The sequence below is a fragment of the Bison bison genome, unplaced genomic scaffold (assembly GCF_000754665.1).
Source record: "Bison bison bison isolate TAMUID 2011002044 unplaced genomic scaffold, Bison_UMD1.0 scf7180017864264, whole genome shotgun sequence".
Lineage (NCBI taxonomy): Eukaryota > Metazoa > Chordata > Mammalia > Artiodactyla > Bovidae > Bison > Bison bison.
The window spans coordinates 1,325,284-1,338,585 of NW_011494836.1; the positions used below are offsets into that span (position 1 = coordinate 1,325,284).

At 36.3% G+C, this 13,302-nt stretch overlaps 1 protein-coding gene across 8 annotated transcripts in view; it reads left to right on the top strand.

The window, feature by feature from the left end:
• Positions 1-13,302, top strand: part of APC (adenomatous polyposis coli) — a 138,160-nt gene that overhangs the window by 50,303 nt on the left and 74,555 nt on the right. For 4 of the 8 annotated variants that reach the window (XM_010848356.1, XM_010848359.1, XM_010848362.1 and 1 more), the window contains exon 2: positions 7,152-7,304. The exons of the other annotated variants lie outside the window; for them this stretch is intronic. In XM_010848356.1, coding sequence (XP_010846658.1) covers positions 7,170-7,304 — 135 coding nt within the window. In that variant the 5' untranslated portion in view covers positions 7,152-7,169. The remainder of the gene's footprint in view (positions 1-7,151; positions 7,305-13,302) is intronic. 8 annotated transcript variants of the gene reach the window in all.

Here is a 13,302-nt window from a genome sequence, read left to right on the forward strand (position 1 = left end):
TATTTCTTCATTTTCAAGTATTATTTCCTTTTAAAAAATTTCCTGTCCTAATTAGAACTTCCAGGATTATGATGTAACAGTAGAGAATCCTTAGCATGCTTTTGATTTTAAAAATAATGCCTCTAGTATTTCGATATTAAGAATGACATTTAATGTTTTTGACAGCTTCTCTCTGTTTCCAGTTCATTGAGTTTTTAAGTAGATAATGACTTTTTCCAAATGTTTGTTCTTTGTTGAGATGATTGTATGGTTTTTCTTCTTTGATGTTTTAATGAAGTGAATGACACATATAAATCATCCAGTGCTAAACCATCTTTGCATTCTTAGAGTAAACTCAGCTTGATTCTGCTATAGTTTCTTTATACTTTTGTGTTTTATTTCCTGACACTTTGTTTAGGGCATTTGTGTCAGTATTCATAAGTGATATTAGCCTATGATTATCTTTTTCACCGTACCTTTGACTTTTATATCATGACTATATTAGCCACATAGAATGGGTTGGGGAGTATTTCCTTGATTTTTATTCTTGGAAAAGTTTGCATAAGTTTGGAATGATACGTTTCTCAAATGTTTGGTAGAAGGTGTTTATAAAACCATTTGAATCCTGTAATTTTTTGTGTTGGACAGAGAAAAGGGGAAACATTTAACTCCTCCAGCTTTCAGTAGTTGTAGAACTATTAAGATTATCTATTTCTTGTTGAGTCAATTCCCCCCACCTTTGAATGTTGTTCACTTTATATGTTTGAGATCTTGTCTGTCTCTAACATTCAGTCTTTTCAAAAAACCAACCTTTTGCTCTAATATTCAAACTTTACAAAAAGGTATACAATGAAAAGGAAGGCATCTTCTCAGCAGAGCTGAGACTTTTCCAGAGGCCATCAGTGTACTTTTGTATATCCTTTCAATGACATTTTTATCTTTTTCAGTTCAGTCGCTCAGTCGTGTCCAGCTCTTTGCGACCCCATGAATCGCAGCACACCAGGCCACCCTGTCCATCGCCAACTCCCGGAGTTCACTCAGACTCATGTCCGTCAAGTCGGTGATGCCATCCAGCCATCTTATCCTCTGTGTCCCCTTCTCCTCCTGCCCCCAATCCCTCCCAGCATCAGGGTCTTTTCAAATGAGTCAGCTCTTTGCATGAGGTGGCCAAAGTACTGGAGTTTAAGCTTTAGCATCAGTCCTTCCAAAGAACACCCAGGACTGATCTCCTTTAGAATGGACTGGTTGGATCTCCTTGCAGTCCAAGGGACTCTCAAGAGTCTTCTCCAACACCACACTTCAAAAGCATCAATTCTTTGGCACTCAGCCTTCCTCACAGTCCACTCTCATATCCATACATGACTACTGGAAAAACCATAGCCTTGACTAGACGGACCTTTGTTAGCAAAGTAATGTCTGTGCTTTTGAATATGCTATCTAGGTTGGTCATAACTTTCCTTCCAAGGAGTAAGCGTCTTTTAATTTCATGGCTGCAGTCATCATCTGCAGTGATTTTGGAGCCCCCAAAATTAAAGTTGAACAGTGTTTCCACTGTTTCCCCATCTATTTGCCATGAAGTGATGGGACCAGATGCCATGATCTTAGTTTTCTGAGTGTTGAGCTTTAAGCCCACTTTTTCACTCTCTTTCACTTGCATCAAGAGGCTTTTGAGTTCCTCTTCACTTTCTGCCATAAGGGTGGTGTCATCTACATATCTGAAGTTATTGATATTTCTCCCGGCAACCCTGATTCCAGCTTGTGCTTCTCCAGCCCAGCGTTTGGCATGATGTACTCTGCATATAAGTTAAATAAGCAGGGTGACAATATACAGCCTTGACATACTCCTTTCCCTATTTAGAACCAGTCTGTTGTCCATGTCCAGTTGTAACTGTTGCTTCCTGACCTGCATATAGGTTTCTCAAGAGGCAGGTCAGGTGGTCTGGTATTCCCATCTCTTTCAGAATTTTCCACAGTTTATTGTGATCCACATAGTCAGAGGCTTTGTCATAGTCAATAAAGCAGAAAGAGATGTTTTCCTGGAACTCTCTTGCTTTTTCGACAATCCAGCGGATGTTGGCAATTTGATCTCTGCTTCCTCTGCCTTTATCTTTTTACAACCCTTTTATTTTTTACTAGAACAGGATGACCAGTATGAGACATAGTGATCTATACTGTCTTGTTTTCTCTCTTCTTTTTGTTTGTTTTTACATCAACCTCATTTTTTAAATGCCAGTGTAATATTCCACTGCATGGATGTATCCTGTTTAATTAAAAGTAGTTATGCTTTTATACCTTTCCCATTTGTTTGACGTAACCTAAGAACTTGATTGATTACCCCTATTCTAGTAATAGACAATCATTTCAGAGGTCCAGCAGGCCTTCCGTGTGCCTTACCCTTTCACAAATAAGTTAAAATTAAAATGTCCATTGCTCTATAATAGCCTCCTTGGAAGAGGGTGTATTCCATTTCAGCATTTTTAATTGAAAGCACAGCTCTTTTCTCTAATTTAAATGCCGTATGATGTCCTTCAGCATTTGCACCCCTGTCCTCCTGTAGTCCCCCCTAAAGTGTAGGGGAGGAGTGGATGCCGCTGCATGTGTCCTCGTGGCTGTCCTGCTGCCCTGGCCGCTTGTGTAAAGTCCATCTTCTGACCTGTCTTTGAGATGCTGCCTTTATTATGACTAACTTCACATATACTTCTGGAATTTAAAAAAATGTGTTCCCTTGGTTGATCTCTTCATCTGCCAGTTTCATAGCTTTTTAAAGCCTTTTTATTTTTAAATAACTTTGTACTTATAAAAGTTAGAAAAATAAGAGAGTTCCTATGTACCCTTCAATTTTTCCTAATGTTAACATCCTATATATCCATAGTATAATGACAAGAACTAAGAAATTAGCTTACTGATACAGTACAGTTAACTTCATACTGTTTTGCTTACAATGGCTTTGTAGCACTAATTTAATATGACGTAGGTATACTCTTGATCTTCCCTTCATATTTTCCCTTTTTTTGTTTTTTTTCAGTTGTCTAGCTGTAGAAAACAAAATAAAAAATATTTTATATAGTATTTATATTGGGACCATGTAAAATTAACTCAGGGAGAAATGACATCATTATGATACTGAATCTTTAGTACGCAAACAAGATATGTCTTTCCATTTGTTGAAATCTACCTTTGTGTCTCTCAGAAGTGTTCCATAGTTTTCCTCATACATGTTTTGAACTCTTTATTCAGTTTATGCCTGTTTTTTTAAATTATAGATAAGATCTTTTCTTCCATTTTATCTTTTTTTTTTTCTAACTTTTTTTTTTAATTTTATTTTGTTTTTAAACTTTACAATATTGTATTAGTTTTGCCAAATATCAAAATGAATCCGCCACAGGTATACCTGCGCTCCCCATCCTGAACCCTCCTCCCTCCTCCCTCCCCCACCCTCCCTCTGGGTCGTCCCAGTGCACCATTTTATCTTTTATCTGGTTTCTCTTTGTACATGTAAAGGAAAGATTTCTATATGTTTTATACTTCACAAAATTACTAGATTATCTTGTTGTAGTAATATTTAGTTGGTTCTTTTGGATATTCTAGTTATTTCATTGTACCCCTGCCAGTAGTATTCCTTTCTAATTTCATTCTGTGTTGACTGATAAAACGAGTAAGAGTGGTAAAAATGGGGCTTTCCCTGACTTTAGTAATATAGCATATCTAGTATTTCCTCATTGGGTGGTGCTGGCTTATTGTGGGGCTGAAATACATTGTGTTAAAAAAGTGTGCTTTTATATCCAGTATTTTCAACAAGAATGGGCATTGAATTTTTAAACCGTCTTTTCATCACCTTTGGCATGATAATATTTTTCTTCTGTGTAGCTCTATTAATGTGCTGAATGATATCAATTTTACAACAATGATTTTTGTTGTAAATTTTAGATTTTCCTTCTCTTGTGGTTAGTTTTGATAAAATACACTTTCTAGTAAATTCTCTATTTCGTTTTCAAGTTTGTTTACATAGACTTGAGCAAAGTAGTCTTTTATGATTCTTTTGGTTTCTTTTTGTATTGATGTTTTCTTCTTTTTTCATTACCATCTAACAGTACTGACAAATACATCTTTTTTTAAAATTCATTAAACCAAAAGAATAAAAGCAGTTTAACTAATGTTTTTTTAAATCCCAAACTTCTTAATTTATAATAAAGAATCTTTCAGATTTAGTTCTAATTGAGTATCCCTTACCTACCTAAACTTTTCTGCCTCCTTGCATTAATTTCTTAGGATCCTTGTGAATTTGTTTCCAGTGAACATGAGGATACAAGTCTAAATAACAGTCCTTTTACTTTCTTCTCCCCTACCCTACTCTTAAGGGATGAGAATCTCTTTAGTGCATACCCTGACTCCCGGTGACTCAGAAAGAATCCACCTGCAATGCAGGAGACCTGAGTTTGATCCCTGGATCAGGAATATCTCCTGAAAAAGGGAATGACTCCCTTCTCCAGTATCCTTGCCTGGAGAATTCCATTGACAGGAGCCTGGCATGCTACAGTCCATGGGCTCCCAAAGAGTTGGACAGGACTGAGCAACTAACCCTTTCACTTTCTGAAAAGCATATTTAGATCTCTGTATATTCTCAGTAATGTGAAAGAGTCAGAGATTTTACCCATTTCATCAGATAAATTTTGAGGTTTTTTTTTTTTTTAATGATGCTGGGTGGTTTGCATTTACGATATATTTTGTATGAAATTCTTGTGATTGTTTAAAAGGCTTCCTAAAACAAATTTATGATTTTTTTTAAATTTTGCATTAAGCAATTTTGACTTAGGTATGGCTGCAACATATTAAAAGGACATAAGGCAAAGTATTACCTTGAAACATCTTATTTTCCTCATAAAATTATATGAAAACATCCTGCTTTCTAAAGCAGAAATGACGTAAATGTTTTGATTCTGGAGGGAGAGAAAAAAAAATGATGGAATGTTTTAATTGTCCACCTAAAGGGCTGAATTCTTTTTTGTTCCAATAAAGAGCACTGTAGTAGTCCCTTGCTCATTTTGCCCACCCGGCTTTTTTTGTGATTGTGTATGGTTATAACCTCTGTGTCTTAACATAATTCCGGTAATTTTCTCTTTCCCTGTATTATTACTTTTTCTCTTATTCATACTATTTTAGTGGGAAGTTGCCTGTTAGGATTTTATTTGGAATGAGGAATTTTAGGACTTATGTTACTAAATGCTGTCAGCTTCCCACCTTTGTCATGTGATTTTTAATGTGCTGCGTCTTTGTAGAGATGCCTATTAGTGGTACGGTATAAAATAGGGCTTCCCAGGTGGCTCAGTAGTAGAAAAACCGCTTGCCAATGCAGGAGATGCAGGAGAATGGGGTTCAATCCCTGGGTCAGGAAGATACCCTGGAGGAGAAATGACAACCCACCCCAGTATTTTTGCCTGGATCATCCCATGGACAGAGGAGCCTGGTGGGCTGCTGTCCGTGGAGTTGCAAAGAGTCAGGCACAGCTGAGCATGCATGCACACAAAACAGATAAGTGATCCCACCTGTGAACTTCTCCTTTGTTTCTGATATACCTTCTCAGTCCTTTTTCAAAAGAGTTTACCTCTTGTCCGTTGGTCAGAGGACTGAGGCTTATAACAGTAGATTAACATTAGGTCTTACTAAGGAAGTTACGTTTCAAGTGTATTTTCATCATATAACTTACACAGGACTTTTATTTTTAGACCATCATTTTGTTTCTCAATTCTAACAATATCCCTGTAAATTATATTAGAAAAGGTAGTAAATGTCCATTTTACAAATGGTGAAGTGAATTAAAATTCAGGGGCAAAGGTAAAGGCGTGACCAAGACTGAAATTAAGACCAGTGTCTCCAAATACAAGTCTAGTGCTCATTCTTTTCAGGCATGAAGATTTTTGAGGGTGATCTCAACCATCCAGGACTCTGTTTCCTCCTCAGTTGACAGTGGGTTGCACCAGATTTATCGTCCCTAGCTGTTGCAGAACAGACGGGACCTGTGTCACTTGATTTCCCTTGTTAGGGAATCCCTTCCAGTTGCTGAACTACAATATTGTCATGACTAGCGAGTGTTGTAATTTGTGTGCCTTATTTCGTATCGTGGATTTTTACTGCAGAAACATTTTTTTAATGTCCAGATCTATTAAGTATTGTTTGAGTACAAACTCTGTTATACTTTTTAACTCTTAGAGATAGGTAGAAATTTATTCCATAGAAATTAAACTACAAAGAGGATCTGGGTCTTTGGAACTTCGTTAGTCTGAACATAACTTCTAGCATTCTCTAATTCTTTAGGCCAAGGACCTCTTATTACCTGACTGTCCTCTATATCTTTCTTTTCTCCCCTCTTCTTTCATGGTAATGTAATTAATAGCCAGCCTCTGCTTCACTTCTCTTTGACAGTCTCCTAAAATCATCCGTTTTCTTCAAGTGTCTTTCAGCCTCAATGTGAGCACAGTGGGTCCCGTGATACGTATGCCATAGCATGGCCTATTATATTCATCCTTTTGGATAAATGTAATAGAATTTTATATTAGCAATTATTATCATCTTTCTTTCCAAAAGATTTGAAGTCTCAATCCAATCTTCTCCCTTGTGTCTATTTTGTTAAATGGCCGCCTTTTTAGTGAGGCCTTCTTGGAACTTCGTATTTCCCCATGGATAATGTTTTAAGACTAGCTTTTTATCAAATGAAAAGTGGTAGACTGCATATACCTAATCTCATTAATCCATTTGGGCTATAAAATTGTGTGATTATTGGACAAAATCCAGAAGTAAATTAATATGACCAATATAAATATATTTCTTATCAATAACTGCATTTCCTAAATCTTGTCTGTAAGACCATTTAAAGTATCTCTGAAACCTTGAAAAAATTCTAACCTGAAAGAAATCTTACCCACCTGTGAAAAGGCAGGTGTTTTTCAAACACTACTGAAGCTCTCTTCTGTTTTAAATCTTATTTGTCTTTAAAGCCTCGGTGTTCATCTTCTCAGATGCTGCCGCTTGCACATTGTTGTTTTGAGACTGAAACCGCTACATTAACACAGCTCTTATTAAATGTCTGGAGGTTTTGTTTCTTTATCCCTTTCTTTGTAACAAGCAGCCACTCTATTTTTCAGTAGTGAATTTCAAAATCCTTTTTAACCTTATAGGTCCAGGGGTAGCCAAGGATGGCTGCAGCTTCATATGATCAGTTGTTAAAGCAAGTTGAGGCCCTGAAGATGGAGAACTCAAATCTTCGACAAGAGCTAGAAGATAATTCCAATCATCTTACAAAACTGGAAACTGAGGCATCTAATATGAAGGTATCAAGACTGTGACTTTAAATTGTAGTTTATCCGTTTTTATTCCATGTTTCTTCCTGTAAACTTGGGGTTAGACACTTCACTTACTTAGAAGTGTATTTTTTAAGTTAAGCAATAATTTGTAAACTCTTTCTTGCAAAAGTTAACATTGATATTTTCAGTCCAAATGTTTTTAGTTCATCCAGCAAATCATATAAAGAAAATGATTATAAAACCACAGTGACTAAGTAGTTAGTCCTTAGTTATTTTTAAGCTTAAAGATGAGAGACCAACTTCACCATCGCTATAGTGAGGCTGGGGGTCCTGTGTGATTCGTAGAAGCTAGCCTCGCAGCTGTAGGATTTATCATAAGGATTAAAAGAGATCACAGTCACATCCCCAACCCCCTCAGATCCTGTCGTCACTTACGTGCTACAGTGACAGATCATCAAGAAATTTGGGGTGACCTAATGAGAAGAGTCCTGAAGTGAAGATTAGTACCTGATTCTATTTCTGGTTTTGCCATAAGCTGAGCTACAGACTGTAGGGTGCCCTTCTAGAATTAAATTGCTTTATTTGAAAAGTAGTCATTGCACTAACAGATGATGTCCATGACACCTTCAAGCCCTGAAATTGGTTTTCTATATAGCATTGAAAAGCTGTGATAACCTCCATGAAAAGTTATAAAATATTCAGTGTGCACTGGGAAAATATGTTCTTATTTCAAAATAAGTGCAGTTAAAACTTTAACTGTCTGAATTTCCAGTTAGGCAGATTGTCCTCTCACTGAATTTACTAGAACTGGAGGTCATCAACAAAGCTGTTACCTCCTTCTCTTTAAAAAAAAAAAAAATCCTTCTTGCTACATGTTTTTTCTGCGCCTTGGCTATTTTACCATCTGGGTTTCTGACCCTCTTCTTCCTGTCTGCTCACTACTCTTATTCCTTATTCATTTATTATTCTCTTCTATTTCTTTTTCCATGCATTTTGAGGTCTCTCTTATTCTTCAAGCTTCTGTGTATTAACTGAACTATTGAGCTGCTCCTCTTTTAACTTTTTATTAAATATCATAGCAGTTTAGCCTTTTACTCATATGAACCTTTCTTTCTTTTTCTCTTTCTCCCTTTCTTTCTCTTCTATCCATAAATATTTTCTACTCTGTTGCCTATTTCTGTGGCAGTAGCAATGACAGATCTCCAAGATACCTATCTCAAGTCCTTCATAAAGAAATATTTTTTTCTATAGACTATAAAGAAACATTTTTTTTCTCACCACAAACCATGAAAACAGCTGAATCAATTACTTACTAGGTTAAAAAAGAGTAGTTTGGTATTTTAACACTGATCAACATAATGTATCTAAAATTATTGTACATGACATGTGGTTTTAAAAGTTTAAAGATACAAAATTTAAACTCCCCAGCAGGACTAATCATTTATCTGCTTCAGAAGTATATTTTGTAGAGAATTCTTCCTAGCACACCTGTCTGAATGTCTCTTGTGCAGAATTCTGAGTCCTCTTTTAAAATTTTATCTTTTTTTTTAACTAGAGCAAATTGAAACTTCATTTTGGTGAAACATTTTAACATACCTTTAGATCCATCTCCATGGATGGGAATGCTGAAGTGTGGAATGGCTCTCAGAGTAACAATATGTCAGGTCCTTAAATTTCTGCAATGGAATACCAGGTTGACCTCTTAGCAATGGGGTATAATATATATCATGAATATTAGTATTTAAGATATGTCTGAATTCAACCATGAATTGATTACTGCTCAGTGAGTCTTCTTACAGACATCCTTGCAAAGCCATCCACATATTTCTTGAGGATTTAGAGTATGGTATCATAGCAGTTATGCCCTTTTACTGAAATTATTTATGTATCTCTCCTTTCAAGAAGCTTTTTGGAAAAAAAAAAGCAGCAGCAGCTTTATGGTATTAACAGGAAACCATGCTCTGTTTGTTTTGTCTTAAAATATTGATGTGAAAAGACATTTGGAAACATTGGAACTTACTACATTGGATTAAAGTTAATCCGAAACAATGGTTATTTCTCAAAAAAAAAAATCACTTTTTAGACTTTGTAATACATCATATGATCTTGTATTAAGTTTACTGATCATTCATATGTAATGTGTCCACCCTGTGGACGGCAAGGTGTGTCTCTTCCAACTAGATAATTCCAGGATTTCTGAAATTTATACAGTAGTACCATCTAGTGGCAAAAGAGAATACTGCTTTGCTATTGATTACATGTCATTGATAGTATAAAAATATTCTCTGTGTATGTGACAGTCAGGGAAATATGTGTACAGCAGTTAAGGAAGTGTGAGCATTGACTGTATTTGAGAATATTAAGAAAATGTTTATTTTTTAGGTCTAATGATGGCATTGTGGTTGTGTTTAGAAAGAATCCCTTTTTAAATATACATGTAGAATTTTTTTAGAGAAAAAGCAGTATGGTGACTGAGACTGGTTTTTCAAATAAATTTGGGTTGAGGGGGAAATGGAGGAAGTGGTTATAAGTATAAATGAAAGAAGCCCGTGAGTTGATAATTATTGAACTAACGTGAGGATACATGGGAGTTCGTTACATTATTCTCATACATATATTGTTATGTATATACTTGATGCTTCTGTAACTAAAATAAACTACAGATTTTGTGGGATTTAGAATAAGAATGCAGCAATTATAGCTAAACTTAAGGGAAATTATATACTATACTTTGTACTCCAGGGCAGGAAGTCAGTGTGATTTACTTTAAAATACTGAGTATCACAGCATGATAAATATGGTGAAAAGTTAAGTTAGTTGCACAGTCATGTCCAACTCTGCGATTCCTTGGACTGCAGCCTGTCCCTCTCCTCTGTCCATGGAATTCTCCAGGCAGGAGTACTGGATTGGTTGCCATTTCCTTCTCCAAAATATGGTGAAGTATGAAGCATTTAAATTGAAAGATGGCATGGTGTAGAAAAATATATCTAGGTAAAATTTTAACCAACTGTTTATATCTCTTGCATTTTAGTAAAATGAAATATTTATAAATTGTTTTTTAACTGTTAAACCATCTACATGGAGAGTATCTTTTATTTTCAGAGTGTAAGAAAAAAAATGAGAAGTAAAAATTCAAATTGGCATAGTTCATAATTTATTTTGAAGATTTAATTACCAAGTATACCTTTATCTAGTAATGAAAGATATCAGTAACTATGACATAGCGAGAAAAACAGAAGTGGGTCAAGTTAAAACTCCCTTGAAATGACACAGTTACTCATTGATATTTTCTGTTCACCTATATGACCACAGTAATTTGTCTGTAATAATTAATTCTCTCATGGTTTTAAAATCTTAACATGTTTTTAAAATAATGTTTGATTATGGCTCCCTACTCCAGTACTCTTGCCTGGAAAATCCCATGGATGGAGGAGCCTGGTGGGCTGCAGTCCATGGGGTCGCTAAGAGTCGGACACGACTGAGTGACTTCACTTTCACTTTTCACTTTCATGCATTGGAGAAGGAAATGGCAACCCACTCCAGTGTTCTTGCCTGGAGAATCCCAGGGACGGGGAGCCTGGTGGGCTGCCGTCTATGGGGTCGCACAGAGTCGGACACGACTGAAGCGACTTAGCAGCAGCAGCAGCAGCAGCATACGATTTTGTAAAACCAAACTTCCAGAATTTATAAATACAAATGAGTATTCTCTCCTTTAAAATTACATATTAACTTAAAAACCATCATTTCTCAGAACATTCTTGTGAAATATTTTGCTGGGATCGCTTCGTAGCTGTGCAGCCTTCTCTTTGAAAACCTCTTTGAAATTAAGGACTTCTTTTAGGCTGTATTCAGTATGCAGCTCCAAGCAATTGATCAGCCCTACCGCAGCGACGGGAACACTGGGTAAAAACAAACCATTCTTTTAAAGACATTGGAGAACTGTAAAATCATCAAGGACTGTGTTAACTCAAATTCCTAAGAGGAAGGAGCCCTTTCTAGATGAGCTGAGGTCACCAGTAATTTTCTTCCCAGGGGCGTTTGCTGATTGTGAGGATGGACTGCTGATCACTGGCACAGGCGTGAAGACTCCACTGTTGACAGACACACAGGCATGTGTGAAGTATTGACGTTTAGAGGAGCTCCAAGTGTATGACTGGTTTCTCACATTTTCTCCAAAAACATGGGATGTTAGCTGAGTCTTGTTGAGGGGAGAGATGCCGGGGTGGACTAGGAAGCAGAATGTTAGGAGGAACATCCTGCTAAAGGAATACTTTCACATAGCAGGTCTCCTTAGTCTAAATTTAAGAGAAGAGATACATTGAAAGAACTCAGCAAACCAAATCAGATGCGAAAGGGAAAGTCACTCAGTCATGTCCAACCCTTTGCAACCCCATGGACTGTACATTCCATGGAATTCTCCAGGCCACAATATTGGAGTGGGTAGCCTTTCCCTTCTCCAGAGGATCTTCCAAACCCAGGGATCGAACCCAGGTCTCCCGCATTGCAGGCGAATTCTTTACCAACTGAGCTATTAGGAAATCCCATGTGAATTTCACTTAAACTGCATCTGCAACCCATTTTCAGTTATTGGTTGAAGGAAATCAGACCCCAGTGGTAGAAAGGGCAAACTCTGTAAGGGAAACTCCAATCTCAAGTCTTTGTTGTTCTTGTATACATAATGACTGGCATACAGTTAAAAGTTACAAGAAATACAAAGAAATAGGAAAATGACTGATAACCAACAGAGCAAATAGGTAATAGAAACAAATCCCAAGATGATCTACATATTGTAAGTAAGAGTCAAGGATTTTAACATAATTATTTTAAATGATTTGGAAAAAATGATGGATTAAATGGATAAAGAGTCAGAAAATCTCAACAGAGAATTGGAATCTATAATTAGGAAGAATCAAACTTAAACCTTGCTGGTAGGAGTATAAAATAGCACAAACACTTTGAAAAACCATTCAGCAGTTTCTTTTAAAGTTAATCACTGTGACTAAGCATTTAAACCTCCAGATATATATTCAAGAGAAGTGAGTACGTGTGTCCACCTGGAGATAAGTGCAGGAATGTACGTAGTAGCATTCTTCATAATAGCTTCCAACCTGGCAGCAACCCAAATGTCCATCAAAAGGATAAGGGATGTATCAGTGGAGATCTAGTCATACAGTGGACAACTGCACAGTATTAAATAACTGATACATACAGTAGCATGGGATGAGTGTCATAGAGACTTTGGTGAGCAAAAAACACAAGACACAAAAGACTGTGTACTATGTGACTTCATTTATATGCAATTCACAAGCATGCTAACTGGTAACAAAAATCAGAGTACTAGTTACTTCTGGAGAATGAATATTGATTGGTAAGGGACAAAAGGGAACCTTCTGAGATACTGGAAATGTTCTGTGTCTTCCCTGGGTGGCAATTACATGGATACTTGGATTATATAAGAAATTTAAGATTGGTGTGCTTTTCATATGTATATTCTATCTCAGTAAAACAGAAAAGAAATGAGCTTAATTTTTATTATGGAATAGACACAACCTGTTCACAAGAAAGTAGGAATGTAGTCATGCTGGGTGGTGTCATCTTGAGACAGAGTAACTGGATCTATAAATTAACTGCATTTTTTTGAGATTCATAACTCAGAATTTACAAGAATAATTTAAGAGAACACATTGGAATAAGTAGCTTTTCAAGATAGCTGTTTTGAAATTTTAATTTTTTTAACTTTAGATTTCAATAATTTTATTTACTTTATGGTTATTGCTTTTACCAATAGACTTCTAGCCATATGCACAGAAACTTAAAACTTACAAGTTATGTGTATTCACTATTTTTTAAATTTAGGAAATACAGACAAAGAGAGATCAAACTCACCCATTTAAAAAAATTTTTTTAATGTTGGTAGGTGATGGACAGGGAGGCCTGTCCATCACGAATATATGGATCATGAATATATGTCCATCATGAATATATCCATCCAGCATGAATCACCTGCTGCGATTCATGGGGTCGC